Genomic DNA, 17,253 nt, shown 5'->3' on the forward strand with positions numbered 1-17,253 from the left:
TCGTGGTCCTCTCTACGGAGGCAGCCATGTTTTTTGTGGAAAAAGTAAACACCCTTTGAGTTTTTATGACCACTGAAGCTACCACAGGTTCTATTTCATGTTTGGAAGCGGAGGATGAGGTGAGGGGTGTTCGTATGCAACCTGACACTTCACCACTAGATGTCACTAAACCCTACACACTAAACATTTAAGTACTTTAATTTAAAATAAATTAAAAAGAAGGAAATTAAATGTTACACTGCAAATGATATCTCACAGTGCAACTGAGCCTCAGCCATATTTGAGCCATTTCTTTTCCAGAATGTTATTTATAAATTTAACCAGGACCCCCCCCCCCCCCCCCCCCCCGATACCTCGTCTCATTTACACTGACGCTTCAGTGCATCTGTTCCATCTACGTCAACGGCCGGGTCTCACATTTTACAACAGCTGTAATGAATCCGATTTGGCGCGAAATAATAAACAAATATCTGAAAATACAAACAAACATGGAGAACTGCGTGTTTGTTTTTTGCGGTAACTCAATGAGCTCCGCGATATGTCGACCATGAAAAGTATTTATGTTCTTCACATTACAGGCTCTTGAGTTTTGCGTCTTCAGGTGACCGATGACGCACAAGAAAAGTCGTAAATGTGAGAGTCCAGCGTTAATAAAAGCTTCTGAGCAGGTGGCTGTTGCTGTGGTCGGGCAGATTTCTGAACCACTGTTTATTAATGTTTTCATCATGTGCGCAATTTCGAAACAAAAGACTACGTAGACAATATTCTTATTTAATTTTCTCTTGTCTAATAAGAATGAATGAGATTGATGGAGCTCAGTATTTTTAACTCCGCCAAAACTAAACTATGGATTCGTTAAGATCCGGAAGGAACTCATTCCTGAACCAGAGATTTGTTTCTTCAACATTTTCATTTATTTCCCAGAGATGAATTTATGGATCTTGATAAAAATAATCTGACGTATTAAGTTGACAGATCCAAAAACAAATCTGGATGTAGTGAATGTGTTTTTGTTAAGGGGCATGTTGGGCCTTAGTTCAGGTTTGATCTCAACATAGTGAGAATTTTAAACCTTTAATGTAAAATTATCTCAAACACATTTATTGCATAAATTATACATTGACCATAAATAATTCAAGATTCCATTGCTGAATAGAAAACCATTAAACACATAAAACACCTTTAAATTACAAGTTATTTAACATTTAACGCAGCCAGTTTAAAAATTTGACTAAAGTAAAATTAGTAAAAAACTAAAGAAATGTGTGATAAATACAGCCCCACAATCCACGTCCCACAAAACAAACCCCAGAGCAACAACCAGCAAACAGTACACAACATAACACAACAACAACAAAGGACGACTTTAAACACAGTGAGGAGCTGGAATAATGAAAATGTGCAGGAGCTTCACTGATGCATCAGAAATCAATGGATATTTCCAGGTTAACCAAAAGAAGAACTTTGTGTTTCCTGAATCAGTTTGTGGTTTTTAAGATTTCTGAAGCCGAGTGAATCAACAGCTCAGGAGACAGAGTGGAACCTGCAGCATTACACACGAGTGACGAGCCCAGACCCTCGGACGCTTCGCTTCAGGCTGCTTTATTACATCCCTGTGATGAAGTAGCTCTGAGCCGATGCTGCTCAGATAACAGACGAGCGGTTTGCCTGCTCAGGACTTGTTTTGCCGCTGGCTAATGATTACCGTCCACTTAGCGAGTGTATCGACGAAGCACTCACACCAGATGAGGTCTGTGATTTCTACGAAGGGGATCGCACGGCAAACATTTACTCCAGCTTGTGAAGAGTCTATAAAGTGTAATCAGGGGAGCAGAAGTGGAAAATGCAGCTGATTTATCTTTGCTTGTTTTGCCGTGTGTCACATTATCGGTTTAACCTTTTTTTTTGTGTCCCTTGTGTAAACAGTGAGACACGACTGAGACGTCTCTTCTGTCACTGTAACACACACTAAAGGACATTTCTGATTTCATTTATACTTTGTCGTCACTTTTTATTTGGTTTTTGGAGTTTGTGAAACTTCAGGAACTCTTTCACACCTTCCTTGTTTGGTCCAGAGACCAGAGTTTAAAGTCTGAACCAAATATCAGGTTGGAAAACATTGAGTTTAGTTTTAATTAACCAAAGAGTCACATTTGATTATTTTCTGTGATAAACATTGAGATGGACAATCCGCTGCTGCTCGTCTGCGTCCAGCAAATTTAACAATATGTGGAAAACAGTGTAAAAATGAAGAGAAATCAAAAGGCAAAAATATTTATTAACAACCTGCAGACACAGGAGACTGAGAATCGATGAAGGGAAACATGGAATCACTCTGATTTCTTCACAATGACACGCAGACTGTGAATGTGTATCTGTCTAATAAACTGGAATGGTCTCCACAACACAAAATAATCAAATCCTCCACGTCAACGATCCAGAAAAATAAACCCAAACACAGTGTGATCACATTAAATAACAGTCCGAGGTTGATCCCGAGTGTGTGTTTGTGTGTGTGTATGTGTGTGTGTGTGTGTGTGTGCTAACTGCGCTGGGGCCCCTCTGTCCTCATGGGGCTGAAGAACGGATGCCACAGCGCCTCCTCCAGGGTGATGCGCCGGTAGACGTCGTACTCCAACATGCAGCCCAGCAGGTCGAACAGCTGCCGCTCCTCCTCGCTCTTCCTCTCCATGAACTGCTGAGGGGCGAACGACAGGTGGAGCACGGTCACGCGTATGCAGATGTTTACAGTGGTCAACGTTCACTTCCTGTTCACTTCCAATATGAAGTGAGCGACGAGGAGGCGAATAAAACATTCGCTTCCTGTCACCTCAGATCAGCTCGCAGCTATTGGACGTGATCGGGAGGCGAAGGTTCAAACAGACCTCTCATCTGTGACCTCTAATCTGTGACCTCTCACAGATGAGAGGTCACAGGTCAGCAGCTGATTGGTTGAGAGAGGAGGTGACACCTACCTCCAGTGGTTTGCAGTGTTTCCAGATGTGATCGTCAGAGGAGCTTCTCTCGTCCCAGTTCAGCTGCTCGTTGTGAATGTAATGCTGCTTTCTACACACAATACACGACACGTGGGTTATAGTTACACCTAGATCGTGTGTGTGTTTGTGTGTGTGTGTGTGTGTGTGTGTGTGTCTGAAGTTACTTGGTCTGTTTCAGCAGTTGTGGGGGAATCGGTCCCAGGACTTTCTCCATCATGGCCAAATGTTCTTTACTGTCGTGGGTCTGAAATGACAGATCATCAGAGCAATGTATTGCTGTGTGTGTGTGTGTGTGTGTGTGTGTGTGTGTGCGTGTGTGTGTGTGTGTGCATGCGTACCTGAAAGAGTGTGCGTCCCAGGTAAAACTCCATGAGGACACAGCCCAGACTCCAAACATCACACGAATGGTTCCAGCCCAGATCTGAGACAGACACACACTTACTAATAAACACTGACATGCAGCTTATCTGGAATGGTAAAGTGTGTGTGTGTGTGTGTGTGTGTGTGTGTGAGTGTGTGAGAGTTGTGTGTGTACCCAGTATGACCTCTGGAGCTCGGTAGTGCCGTGTCGACACCAGGGATTCGTGGTGTTCATGGTCAAATGTGGCGGTGCCGAAATCCACCACCTTCACATCCAGACTCCTCAGTTTCCTCTCCTTCAATACACACACACACACATGAACACAGACACACACACACACACAGGACACACACACTTATTTCTACTTTCTTCTTTTCTGAACGCTGACACTCACATGATCAGAAGTTTTACCTCCTCGTCGTTGAACTCGCAGTCGGAGGAAACTAACAGGATGTTCTCTGGCTTCAGGTCCGTGTGGGTCAGTTTGTTACGGTGCAGAACTGAAACACACAAAGAAATACACACTTGGGGTTATTGTGCTTACAAACACACACACACACACACACACGGACTGGACTTACAGCACACGGCTCTGAAGATCTGGAAGGCCATGTGGCGGATCTGCTCCACGCTGAATGGCAGGAAGTGGTTCTGTCGCAGGAACTCGAAGGTGCTGAGGCCGAGCAGCTCCAGCACGATGCAGATGTGACCTTCGTGCTCGAACCAGTTCAGCATCCGCACGCAGGCACTGGGGACAGGAAGTGATCCGTCAACCTGAGCCGTGGTGTTTAAATAACCAAAGACGCTGACGAAGTAAAACACAAAACTGATCCTGACGACTTTATCCGCAGATTTATCAATTTAAAAAACAAGGTATCTACTACAAACACTGGCTTACAGATGTTTGTCTTATTGATTTATGATTCAGGATGAACTCGTCTGCAGCTTCACTCACAATCTGTGTTCGTCATCCAGACTGTTGATCTCCTCCAGGACTGCGATCTCCGACCGGGCGACTTCACGGTAACACTCGATGCTCTTCACGATCTTCACAGCCACGTGCTCGTCTCTGTTGGAAACACAACACGTTTATTTCTGTTGCATTCGGTTTCCACGAGGACTAAACTTATTAAATCTGCTTTTCTTACTTTTCTCTATCGATGCACTCGACCACTTTTCCAAAGGCTCCAGCTCCCAGCGTAGAAACCACCTCATCTGGAAGACAGCAACTCACAGGAGTCACTTCCATGTTTCATCCTTTCAGCAGATTTATTTTTCTTCCCTTTATCTTTATACCAAAAATGCAGTTTTATTTATCTTTAATATTTCATATCAGTGTTTGCTTTGGTCAGGAATTTACTTTCAAGCATCAGGCAGCAACATGTTTCCAAAAATAAAAAACAATAAGTAGAAAACCAACGATAGGTCAGTGGTTTGTGAACTTCTGAGTTTGGCATTTTGTCTTTTAGTTTTTTTTTAAACCAGATATAACCATATTTGGAGGAGCAGGGGATGGAGCCTAACTGAGACCTCAAATACTTTGCACTGAGCCGTGGCGTTTAACCAGCAACCTGCACCCATTGGATATTACCTGCTGTCACTCACACTGTGGTATCCACCCACCAATACATACTGTACTTTATGATCTTTTTGACTCTAAATGATCATAAATTACTAAATGAACATCAGCTGTTTGAAGAAGACTTGAGACTGAGACATAAACTCCTAAATGTTTACTGACATTATAAAGTGAGAAGTAGAGTCACTTTCTATAGACTTCTATAGAACCTAGATAACTATGGTTCAGGCACTTTGGTCCAATTTACTTAACGGCCTGTTAAAAGTGAGCTCTGTGTTCACACCACCAACAAACTCAACTTCAGCTACTTTTCGATTCACTTGAGATCTAACTTCCTCTTAATATCTTAGGACGTGAGAGTAATGTCAACTTTTCTGCTGCTGGTTTGAATTCTCAACACAACGAAGCCACAACAAGGACAAAAAGACACTTAGAGACAAATGAAGGCGTTGAATACATCTTCCGTTCATCACGAAGCCGACGTGATAGACCAGGTGTCCCTCCTCTTCGTCCTCCTCACAGCTCGGCACCTCCTGACTCTTCTTCACTCCATCACCGCCCGCACTGACAGCGCTGTCACCGAGAGGAGCAGATTCCAGGCGGAGCGAGGGGTCGTCCGGCTGAGTCGGTGGTGAAGTGATGAAGAGGGTGTTGGTGGTGGCGGTCGACATGTGGACAAAGACAAGGGGGACGTTAAAACAACAGAACATATAAAGACAATAAAGGACGTTAGAATTATTAAAATCTTTAAAAAGGGTTAAAGCAATGTTGAAAATAAGATAAAAGAACCATAAACATAAGACTAACATCAGTTTCGTTTTGTCCTCTTATGTTTGATAAACCACACAAATATAAACAACACACAAATAATTTTGCATTCATAATTTCAATAGTGAAAGCAAAAAAATCATTTATACAAACGTCCCATGTTTCATGTGAGGGACGACACATTTATTAGACTTAGACAAGATGGATGATCAGACCCTCAGAGTGATTGATGGATTACTGCCCAGTCGGGACCCTGAGATTTATTATTATGTTCACACTCAGAGAAGAAGTAGAAGAAGAAGAAGAAGAAGATGAAGGAGAAGAAGAAGAAGAAGAAGAAGAAGAAGAAGAAGAAGAAGAAGAAGAAGAAGAAGAAGAAGAAGAAGAAGAAGAAGAAGAAGAAGAAGACTGTTGTACCGAGGTTTCTGTTCCCGAGATGACGTGGAGGCTTTTGAAGCTTCCGCTCTTTCCTTCAGTTTGCAGGAGGTCAGATTTGGGTTCGTCACCTTCTACCAGCGGAGAGAGAAGAAGAAGAAGAAGTTCCTGATGTATAAATACATTTACAACTGTTGCAGGAGTCAGATTTTCTTTCCGGATAACTGACGACACACTATTTATACCGAGTCGACGAAAACCTAATTTCATTTGCCTCTTAAAGTGTCCTCCACTGAGAAGAAGGGAAATCAAGGAAGTGATTCTACCTCTCTTGTAGCCACAGTCGTCGTCTTTGATTCCCATGGTGCAGATCTCCACGCTGGGCTGCGTCTCCTCTCTTTGCTCCCACGTCTCCAGACCCTGGACGTCTGCTGAGGACTGGACACGGAGGACACCGGATCACAGGGACATGAGGGAGGTAAAAAAAGAAAGTTTGGCCCGAGAGCAACACCGCAAGAAATCAGGCGGGTTTGTCCTCCGCTACTCAGACTCAGCTCCTCAGACTCGGCTCTGGAACCTGTTTTATCTACAATTTATCTATATTTCTCGGCACTTATAGGTATGTATATATTTATATATATATCATGTAGTATTCAAGATCTTTTTTGATCTTATTCGTAGGCTTAATGAAGTAGTTTTACTTCTGGATGTGTACATAACGTGTCCACATCGTTATTTATTAAATATTCATCCATTGACATCATGTATGTTTGTGTATTATTATGCAAATATATGCATGTTGGGGCGGGTCGAGTCTATATGTTAACAGATGGGACCAATTTATGATTTCTGTCATTTTAGAAAGTTCTTATCATACGACGTATGTTCAAGTGTTTGTTGATTCAAGAGTCAGAGTCAATTTAGCCTCATTCTGGACAGAGAGAGGAAGTGGAGACATGTCCTCCATCTTTATTTACAGTCTAAAAGTACCACTAGTATTTCATCTGTACTAGAATTTGTTCTTTTTTCCCCCCCAGCAACATAAAGGATTTTTTGAAAGTAATTTATCATAATTAGATTATCACTAAGGATTCATTCTGTTCTTCCATCTGGACCAAATCTCATGGAAGTCAAGCAGAGATTAATCAACACATTTCAATCTGGATCAAATTGAACAGAAAAACACAAGTTTACAGACTGAAAGATGCATTCATTAAATATTAAATCTCTATTAACCTGTTGCTCTGTCCGGGTGCAGCAGCCGATTGAAGAATTCACAAACTCTTCAGCGTCGTCCTCCTCTTCTTCTCTGAAGCTCGGTCGCACTCTGCAAAGGTGGAAAGATCTAAAATACAATCACAAGGCTGATCCGTCACGTTGGGCCTCAGAGGAACTTCACAGCTCGTCCTCTGAGCTCCGCCTGGTATTCAAACCCTCCGTCCTGCACGGACCTTCATCCACAGGGGGTGAAGGTTCCCCGGTCCAGCCCCTGATTCCATCATCTCTGTTTTCAGAGCTAAACATAGTGACCGACCCCTCCGGCCCAAACCCATTGGTCTCTATGTCCAGGGCTTCCCCTGGTCTTTGGAGAAGCTTGAGTTACGAGCCCACATTTAGAGGAGCAGCGGCCACAAGGGTGAGAAGAAAACATGAAACCTTGATGATCTCTGTGGGGATATTAGGTTTTTAGAGCTTTTTTAATTTAATTAAAAAGCCCAGAAAAAAGAATGGAAAAGTCAAATGTATAAGGAAAGAAATGTTTGTTGGCTTCTAACACTTAAAAACACAGAGCAAATATTTGTTTAAAGCTTATTACTATAACTTATTACTTATTAGCAGGACACTTGTTGTTTCTGCACCTGAAAAGTTCAGGTTTAACTTTAACCAAATTGAATTTCATTTATTTATCTCTCTTTCTTCTCTTTCTTCTCTTTCTTCTATTCAATCTATTCAATAATTTACTTTATTTCCTTTATCTGTATTGTTTTCCCTGAGACAACCTACTTTTAATCTAAGATTTTACTGTACAATGTTCTTAATGTTATCTTATTTTAGAATCAAATTAAAGTTATTAATCTTGAAAATTACCGGACACACATATCCTGTATATTTGATTTTCCAAAGCAGTAAAAAGAGCCACTCACATGTAAAGGCTGCTTTCAGACCTGAACTGAACTTTGGGTGTTTCCCTGACGTTTTCCAGAGCGGCTGTTTATCTGAGAATATAAATGTTCGAGTCAGTTGCTTCAGATGTTTTCCAGAACTTCTCCTGCAGCCCTGAGGTAAAATGTCTGAGTGAGTCCATGAGAGAAAACACCTGAACGTTCCCAACCGGTTCCTTTTGTTGTGAGCGAGTTGGACCTGGAAAATCTCCTGTGAAAGGAAAACTCAGGAAGATGTCTGGACTCGAGATGGTTTCTGGAGAACCACACTTTTGTCTCCTGAGCAGCAGAAGGAAAGTCTTTGAGCAGCAGAACCAGGTGACTCCTCAGAGCTCACATACTTTTCATTGTCACTATATTTTTAACGACCTATTTCCAGCCTTTAGTTCCTGTGTTCATGGGATTAGCTGGAAATAACTTCACGGTCATGAAGGAACGTTCCTCTCAGAGCCGACAAGGTTCTCTGGACAACGATGAAGACTCCAGGACGAAGAGGAACGAGCTTCCCAGCTTCAGACTAAAGATCACAGAGTCAAATCAAATCACTGCTTTTAATGGTTCCAGTCTGAAAATATGAAAAACACTAAATATTACCTTTTACTTCAAGTAGCTAAATCAGAATGTCCCTTGCACACCGACGCCTCAACACTATCTCGTCCACAGCTTTACAGTTTGCACTAGCGAGCGTGACGGAACGCAGATGCGTCACATTCACTGGAGCTCGGCCAGAGACCTTGTCAGTGCGTCCCACTCCCCTCGCTGCGTCTTCATGCAGGGACAACCCGTCCGGCCCTCGTCCACAAATAGCTGACATGCCTTCCACAGCAGAGGCCTCTCTCTTTCTCTTCAGGTTATTTATCCTCTTTTCATCACCTGCTGCTCCGCTTCTGCTCTGTACATCCACCGTCATCACGTCAGAAGTGAGACTTGACATCCGCGCCACCAACCACCTGCTCAAGTTACCAGTTGGACCAGTGAACCAGACCAGTAGCAGAAAGCAAAGATTCAGCAGAACATCTTAAACGTTTAAACTCAAGTATTTACTGCTTTTTTTTGGAATTGAATGCACATAAATTGTTTATTGGAATATCTGCACTAAGCTGACTGGCTGATAAGCTGGAGAGGGACTCTCCTTTTTATAGCCAACAATGTGGGACCACATGTGAGCCCCCCCTCCCCCCCCCCCCCCCCCCCGTCTCCCAGGAATAGACCTGTATCTCCATGGCGCCGGGCTCAGCTGCGTCTGAGCGGCTGTAAATCACCGCTGAGGACGACTCACTGCTGCTGACAACCTGCCGGACCGTTGTCACTCACTTAAGATGCTCTGACACTCACTAATCACAGGCCAGTGCCAGAGCGCGGGGGGGGGGGGGGGTCCCTCAGCAGACGAGGGACGGCCCAGTTCAGCTGCAGACACGTCTCCAACAGGGAAGTTTATACGGTTTCTCTCAGAATCGGGCGGATATTTGATCTTAAACATGTTTTCTTGGATAAAAGACTTTTCTCTGTTTGGGTAAGGAACTCCTCCTCTTCAGTAAATGCTCTGTGTGGCGTCCCACAGGGATCGATCTCTGTCCCCTTGACATTTAAATTCAAAAATTATGTTTTTTTTAATATTGTTTTATGTTTTAATGTCACCATCTGTGACGTACGGGGGCAGAATTGTAAGCCTGGAGAATAAAGAGTCAAGGGTCAGACGAATTCACAGCAGCAGAAAAACGTCCGTGACCTTCAGGCGATGGAGGAGGAGCCTGTGAGGATCGGACATATACACTCGACTGCGTTTTTGTTTCCAGCTCATACACACCAGCGTCATCCCTGATCGGAAAAAAACTCAGGAATCTCCTTGTCTTTCCAAGTTGACGTCTTCGGCCTCTACGTGCAACACTCCTCCATTACACCCTGAGGTTTTGTATTTTGAACATCGTCAAAACAACCAATCGCTCGCTATAACTCCTCTGGACATTTTCTTGCTGTATTTACCATGGACGCACTTGGATATTTTAGGAAGGGGGTCGACATAAGAAACTTTATATTTATACATTCGTGATGTTTGTTTAGGTTTTTTCATATCTTTTTGTTGTAATCTTTTTCCGTTCTCCAGTCGGTTGTGTTCATATCTGCAGCAGTAAAACGACAATAAAGAATCTTGACTCTTTAACCTTTGGCTCGACTCTAATTGAAAAGTGAGACGATGGAATTCGAGGCCGATGGTTGAGATCTCTGAGTGAGAGCTTTAATTGAGGGAGATTATCAGTTGTGGTTTAACAGTTCATCTGATGTGGCTGAAAATACACTGTGGGGGGGACTCTGTAAACGGACCCGGCTCCAACAATTAGCACTATGCTAACCACACTGCGGGGGGGGGGGGGGGGTCCACCGCGGTGACCAGAGAACACTGAGTCACCGTCTCAAAGGGAAAGTGTGGAGCTGTAAAACTGTTCAACACAATTTAATCTCTGACTCTGAGTGTTGAAACTGATTTAATCCGATTCGTTAACAGGAAACAAGGTTGTAAAAATATGAGAAGATTTGAATATAGCTTCTCTTTTTGCTGAATGTAAATGATCAGGTGTAGGGACCTGAAATTACTTTGTAAATGTACACGTAAAAAACATCATTGTCTGATTATGCCCTTTGTATTATGTAGGGTTATTGTTATATAAATTCCGATATTGTATAATAATCTGATCGTTGAGTATTGGTTGTAAACAGTCTTCATTATCTCATTAAATTAGATTCCATAAGAATCAGGAGACTAAAACATTGACTGTACTTATCAGCCAGTTGTGTCTGTTGGTCTTATTAATATAAAACTATAACATCATGCTTCAACAATTATTGTTTCACTGTCGTGGGGAAAAAACGTTTTGGCTTGTTTGTGTTTCTTTAAGCCAAGAATCACTTTGGGTGAAACAAACAACAACAGTTCAATAAAAAGAGTTGGATTGAACTTGTTTCAGTAAAACTTTAGACCTTGAGGAAATGATAAGTGAAAGACAAACACTGCCACAGGAAAACTGTAAAAGTCAAATTCAAATCTTCATCAAATCTTTTCTGCAGCAGTGGAAGATCTGTTTGAAGATTTCTCACTTCTGCAGGTTAAGAACGAAATGGAGAAACAAATCTCACTTTTCATAAATCTATTGAATTTCCTTGTTGACGCTGTGCAGGCTGTAACTCGTTATAATTCACTGTCCCAGTCTCTAGTTTATCAAACAGCTTGTGATTTTAAATGTTGGAAAAAGAATAAAACTAATATAAGATCTCACAAATATCTTTAACAATGTCAGTGGATTTGTAGTCAGAAAATCATTCATGTCAAATATGATTTTCTAAAGACGATTATACAATATTTGAAGATGCTTTAATTAGCAGTTCAGGTCCCGAGTTGACTCGTTGATGAATCGGTACAAACTGAACCATCGTGTTAAATGGAGACGTCCCCATTACAACAAAGCTCTGAACAGACAGGTGGGTAGTAAAGCAGCATTGAAGCAAATAAAAGCAAATATCAGGATGAAAATGTTCAGTTATTGGCAAATATGATTTTAAAAATCAGTTATTGGCAAGTATAATAAAACCTTTCTGAAACATTCTGCTCCAGGAGCCTTTGAATCCCTCGTTGAGATCAATATTAAATCTGACTGGACTCTGGATGTAGCTGTGATGTCTCCACTCACCTGTCTGTATCACTGAAGCTCTGATGTCCTCTGCTGCTCATCTACAGTGACTCTGAGCCATTTGGGATCCCGCTGCTCTGTTTGACCCATAGCCCCCCCCCCCAACCCCCCCACCACGGGGGAATGCAAACACTCTCTGCCCCGCCGCAGAGAGGCAGAAATGGTGTCTGAGGTGCAATAATACACGATGTCCCACAAGAGACCAACACGTAGACATTCCTGCGTAGCTCCGGGCTGTAAAACCTTCAGCCATGGGGGGGGGGGGGGGGGGGGGGGGCCGACCCTTGGCCCGACCCGGCAGGAGCTCCTCTTTCATCGCCCCGGAGAAAACACAGTGTACCGTGTTCGATCTGGACCTGTTGATGCAGGATGATGCAGGAGATTGTGTGATGTAGTAAGTGATACAGGGGGGGGGGGAGCACACACACGCTCAGCCCACACTTCCTGCACGACTGTTGGGTCCATGTAAACAAAAGTGTGGGACAAAGACCCAGGTCCAGAACTGAAGCCAGGAGGCTTTCCCAGGATCAGTCACCTGATGTTTGTGGACACGATGTTTCTGTTGATTCGTCTCTACTGTCCGTCCGTCCGTCCTCAGAGATCCAGTCCAACGTGGACAGCGCCGCACTGAGGACGTATTTAGGAGCCTTCAGATCTGCTCACATGTGACTGAACCTCTCGAGGACAGAACACGTTAATACCAGGTCTTAACATGATATTTAGGTCTCTGCTCCCAGCGAGATGTTAGCGCCTCACAAGGACGAGACCAGTCTGTGACTCATGAGCTCAGAAGAACCAGTGGTTAATCACTGACTCTACTGTATTTGAATGTGTTGAGTCCAGCAGCCGCCTTAATAAGAGCAGCTCGAGTTCTCTCAGCGATGAGGAAAGGAGCTTCGATGATACCTAACTTATTTCCTTTAGCAGAGGACACATCGGACGAGCCTCCATGACAGGAGCAGCTGTTTGATTCTTGTGACACATTTATCTGAGCTCCCGATTTCTTCTGTCACATCCGTCCAGTGAAGAACAAACATATTAAACTAATATAGTTCACAATATCATCATCAGAACTAAATATAAGTGTCATCATCATGTGTGTGGATCGTGGGAGGAGGTGAAGGACGAGTCGTCTCTACGCAGTCTGTGACTTCACATGTTTATACAGAGTCTATGGATTAATCGGTCCTATACAACATGCTATACAACATGTACACGTTAAATCCGACAGCAGAGCTAAAGTTAGCCGTTTGAAATCCTGGCTCAGATCTTCACAATATATTTTTATGTATTTTTTTCCCCATCAGCTGCGAAGTGAAATTCCTGCAGTTACATGAGAGCTGAAGTCACAACAGCAGCTGCAGGCGACGGTGACTCCAACACTATGTTCTGTACGTCCAGTATCATGTCCCTCCACCGAATACACAACTTTATAGACTGAGTATTTTTAACAAGTTTACTGCGTCACGCCAGAAATAAATCCAGTCCTCGTTACTCGTTGACAAATTAGAGATAAATCAAATCAGTTAGACTCACTAAAAATTTGACAAGTTGATCCTCCTTTTAAAGAATCTAGGAACCCAGTTGCCTCGGTGGGTAAATAGAACTGTTAGTCATGTTGTGTTGTTGTGACAGTCTCAAGAGAACGTGGTAGGAAAATGTTAAAATTCACTTAAGAGAGAAGCAAACACAAAAGACACAAAGAAGACAAATATCTCAGGATGAAGACAAACAGAAACACACGTAGAAGACGTTGTCGATGAACCGTAAACAAAAAGCATGTGATCTCCGCAGTGGTATTAATACAAAAAGCATTACATTATATTATATTATATTATACTGCATTACATTGCGTATTGCAATTTGACACTGTTCACCGTTTTTTTGCATTTCACTTTTTACATCTTTTATCTTTTATATATATTTATATTTAGATATGTTTGTCTAAATAAATGTTACTTTTTAGAATATTAGAAAAAGTGAGTAAATAAGAAGTAAATAGTGAGTAAATATATATATATGTAAACAGTTTTTTATTTATTTATTGCTTTTCTTATGTGTGTTGTATTTATTGTGTTTTGATGTTTGTATGTTCATTGTATGCACCAATAACCAGAGCAAATTCCTGATAGGTGTAAACCTACTTGGCAATAAATACATTCTGATTCTGATTCTGATTCTGATGTGTACGTCTTCCCTCGTGCACGTTGCTCCGCCCCTCACCACAGAACGCTCCGGAGGTTCCTGTGCCGGTAAGATCGCGTCCGAGCGAAGAATCTCCCGCTGCGTTGTTCACGTGAGGAAGTGAAACTCCGGGGAAAGTCCGGACTCGACTCTGTGGCCGTCCTCCGGAGTTCGAGTCTGAAAACAGCTCGATCAACAACTGTTGTTGGTTTTTACACACACACACACACACACACACACACACACACACACACACACACACACACACGTGTTAGTCATGTGTAGCCTCACTGCTCCTTCACAACCGAGCCAGAATGAATGAGCTCAAACAGCTGAGGTCTTTAACACAGAACTGAACATATTAAGATTGACAGTTTAACAGTTAGTTAAAAACCCACTCGGCTGTTTGTACCAACGTGTCCACACGATGACCAACAAACTAAAATACAAATGTTCCCAGTTTAATTGCACATCATTAAACTGGGAAACTACACAAAGATAAACGATAACGCTCATTAAAAACTTGATTAACCTGAACTGTTCCATCGTTGGACAAAGTGTAGTTACTATGAGTGGCCACCTGTAGGCGCTGTGGTTGGACTTTGTGTTTGATGCAGAAGATTAAGAGTTGTCGATTTTTCAGAAGCCGACTGCGTCTATTTATCAATATTCACGGGTGAGTGATTTATCAAAGACGTGAAGTGAAAGGGAAAGAGGGGGTGACGGGTTTTAATTTAGAGGAGAGCACACACACACACACACACACACACAGACACACACACACACACACACACAAACACACACAGCACTTTGTAATGAAGAGTAGAGTTCGGTGCCAGTTGTATTGACAGACAGATGTGAAAGCTCTCAGCTGTGATTGGGCCTCAGTCCGTCTCACACCGACACACACAGACACACACAGACACACACAGACACACACAGACCTACAGTGTAACATTTATAAATATTGAGTTGAAATAACCCGCAGTATGTTCCAGATAACTTGATTTAATTGTTTTATCGAACGTTTTCCTCCTGAATGTGTTAATCCAACTCCGTTCTGCCATGTTCTTGTTTGTGTTTGTGTTTGTGTTTGTGTTTGTGTGAGTGACCTGATAAATCAAGTGTGTGTTGAAACATCACAGCAGGAAAAACACACGTGGAAATATTGAAGCTTTTGACCTTTTCTACTTTCACCAGTTAATTAACCTCTTTGTCTGTTTGTCTGTTTGTCTGTTTGTTTGTCTGTTTGTTTGTTTGTCAGCAGGACGTAAAAAGTACAGAATGGATTTACACAAAACTCGCTTGGAAGACAATTATCTTAATATGTTTTGTAAAGAAATGCAAAGTGTAAAATAAGTTGTTTTTGGACCAAATATTAAATATGTTGTCAATCTTTGATTGGTGTTTATTTTGTTGTTGTGTTGTTGTTTATAGGCACATCCAGGGGACTGATATCTGTGCAGCTTGTTTGAATGTAAGCAGACTGTTGTCACGGAGCTTTAACTCTTACTAATTGTTGATAAGTTGATTTCCCTGCTCGGAGCCTCGACCTCGTCCGACACCTCAGGGATGAACTGGACCTGGAGGTCGCTCTAGAAACCAGAGCTGTTCCTCTAATGCTCCAGTGGCTGAACGGGAGCAAATCACAGAGCGTTCATAAATCCTCCAGAATATCGAAAACAGAAGAATGGACTGAGGTCGTGATTACAGCGGATCGATACCGACGGTTCTACGAAGACACGTCCATTAAATACACATGTCCACATACTTCTGATGACATGTCTGTGAGTACTTTCACCTGCAGGCAGTACTGCTGATTACCTATATGGCCAATGCTTTAAAACTGGTTTGTACTTTAAACCAATGAGGCCTGGACTGGGGAGAGAGAGAGCCAGAGAGAGACAGAGCGAGGGAGGGGGGAGACAGAGCGAGAGAGACAGCGAGAGAGGGGGAGAGAGAGAGGTAGAGAGAACAATAAAGAGAGAGCGAGAGAGAGGGGGAGGGGAGAGATAGAGAGAGAGAGAGAGAGCGAGAGAGAGAAAGAGAGAGAGGGGGATAGAGGGAGAGGGAGAGGGAGGGAGCGAGAGAGAGAGAGAGACAGAGAGAGAGAGAGAAAGAGAGAGAGAGAGAGAGGGAGAGAGGGAGAGAGAGAGAGAGAGAGAGAGGGAGAGAGGGAGAGAGGGAGAGAGAGAGAGAGGTTTCTCATAGTTTAATTGAGTTCAAAAGTTGACTGGGCTGACCGGCCTCTCTCACTTTTATGTTCACTTGAATCATGGTGACAGTGTGTGTGTGTGTGTGTGTGTGTGTGTGTGTGTGTGTGTGTGGACCATACTTCAGTAGCAGCAGAATTTGAGCCAGATTCTCTCTCTCCATCTCTCTCTCTCTCTCTCGCTCTGTCCCTCTCTCTCTCTCTCACCATCAGTGGTGATTACTTTGGTAAAACAGCACTGCGTCGCAGAGAACCAATTTTCCTAATGCACAGCCTGACACACACACACAAACACACACACACACACACACTCACTTACACACTTACTCACTCATACAGACACACACACACTCAGAGACTCACACAGACCCACACACGGTTATTGATGAGGTAAATGGGGAGGGGGGCAACAAGGGGCACACACTCTGCTGGGAAATGGAGAGAAAGAGAGAGAGAGGGAGAATAAGAGGGTGGAAGAGAGAGGGAGAGGATAGTGGGACTGAGAGAGAAGGACATGCTGGACGGGGACAAAGAGATGGACATCAGGGGAGACAAATAGAAAAGGAAGAAGGAGGCGGAGGACGACAAATACGGCGGCGCTCAGACATGTAGAGTGTGTCGTGGACATGGAGCAGGACGTCCAGCCGGAGAGCCCATAAAGCAAAGGACATAGAGAGGGAGACAAGGAGGAGGAGGACGAAGAGGAGGAGGAGGAGGGTGGGAGGACAGAGGAGGGAATACCAAGATCGTCTCGTTTCTCGTGGACCATGGACCGGTTGGACCGGAGAGGGATCAAAGAAACGAGATTAGAGGAAGATTAAGAGGTTTCTTCATGATGGTTTCACTGGTTATCAGCTGCCGGGAGAACATCCAACACAAGAAGAGGGAAATAGATGAACCAGTGCCGATCATGTGTGTAAGACAGTCATGAAA

General features: G+C 43.1%; 1 protein-coding gene across 8 annotated transcripts; it reads right to left on the bottom strand.

Annotated features, from left to right (window-relative positions):
* Window positions 1-2,258: 2,258 nt before the first annotated feature.
* Window positions 2,259-11,976, bottom strand: LOC133970211 (dual specificity protein kinase CLK4-like). 8 transcript variants are annotated; one of them, XM_062407091.1, is made up of 14 exons: window positions 11,925-11,976; window positions 7,316-7,424; window positions 6,406-6,517; window positions 6,122-6,210; window positions 5,394-5,556; window positions 4,506-4,572; window positions 4,313-4,426; window positions 3,939-4,105; window positions 3,769-3,857; window positions 3,532-3,652; window positions 3,335-3,417; window positions 3,161-3,240; window positions 2,976-3,066; window positions 2,259-2,698 (listed from the first exon to the last, which is right to left on the bottom strand). In XM_062407091.1, the coding sequence occupies exons 1-14, from the start codon at window positions 11,963-11,965 to the stop codon at window positions 2,543-2,545; spliced, it is 1,482 nt and encodes a 493-aa protein (XP_062263075.1). In that variant the 5' UTR covers window positions 11,966-11,976; the 3' UTR covers window positions 2,259-2,542. The 8 variants fall into 8 exon arrangements, with proteins under 8 accessions (XP_062263075.1, XP_062263076.1, XP_062263074.1 ...); XM_062407092.1 differs by having other exon boundaries at window positions 2,259-2,695; window positions 6,122-6,213; XM_062407090.1 differs by having other exon boundaries at window positions 6,122-6,213.
* Between the last annotated feature and the right edge of the window lie 5,277 nt (window positions 11,977-17,253).

This window comes from Platichthys flesus, chromosome 15 (genome assembly GCF_949316205.1).
Source record: "Platichthys flesus chromosome 15, fPlaFle2.1, whole genome shotgun sequence".
Classification (NCBI taxonomy): domain Eukaryota; kingdom Metazoa; phylum Chordata; class Actinopteri; order Pleuronectiformes; family Pleuronectidae; genus Platichthys; species Platichthys flesus.

Coding starts and splice junctions, on each gene's coding strand:
- LOC133970211 (XM_062407090.1), bottom strand. CDS start 11,965: ATGAGCAGCAGAGGACATCAGAGCTTCAGTGATACAGACAG. Junction 3,858..3,938: donor GATCTTCAGAGCCGTGTGCT/GTAAGTCCAGTC, acceptor TGTGTGTTTCAG/TTCTGCACCGTAACAAACTG. Junction 3,653..3,768: donor GCGAGTTCAACGACGAGGAG/GTAAAACTTCTG, acceptor TGTGTATTGAAG/GAGAGGAAACTGAGGAGTCT.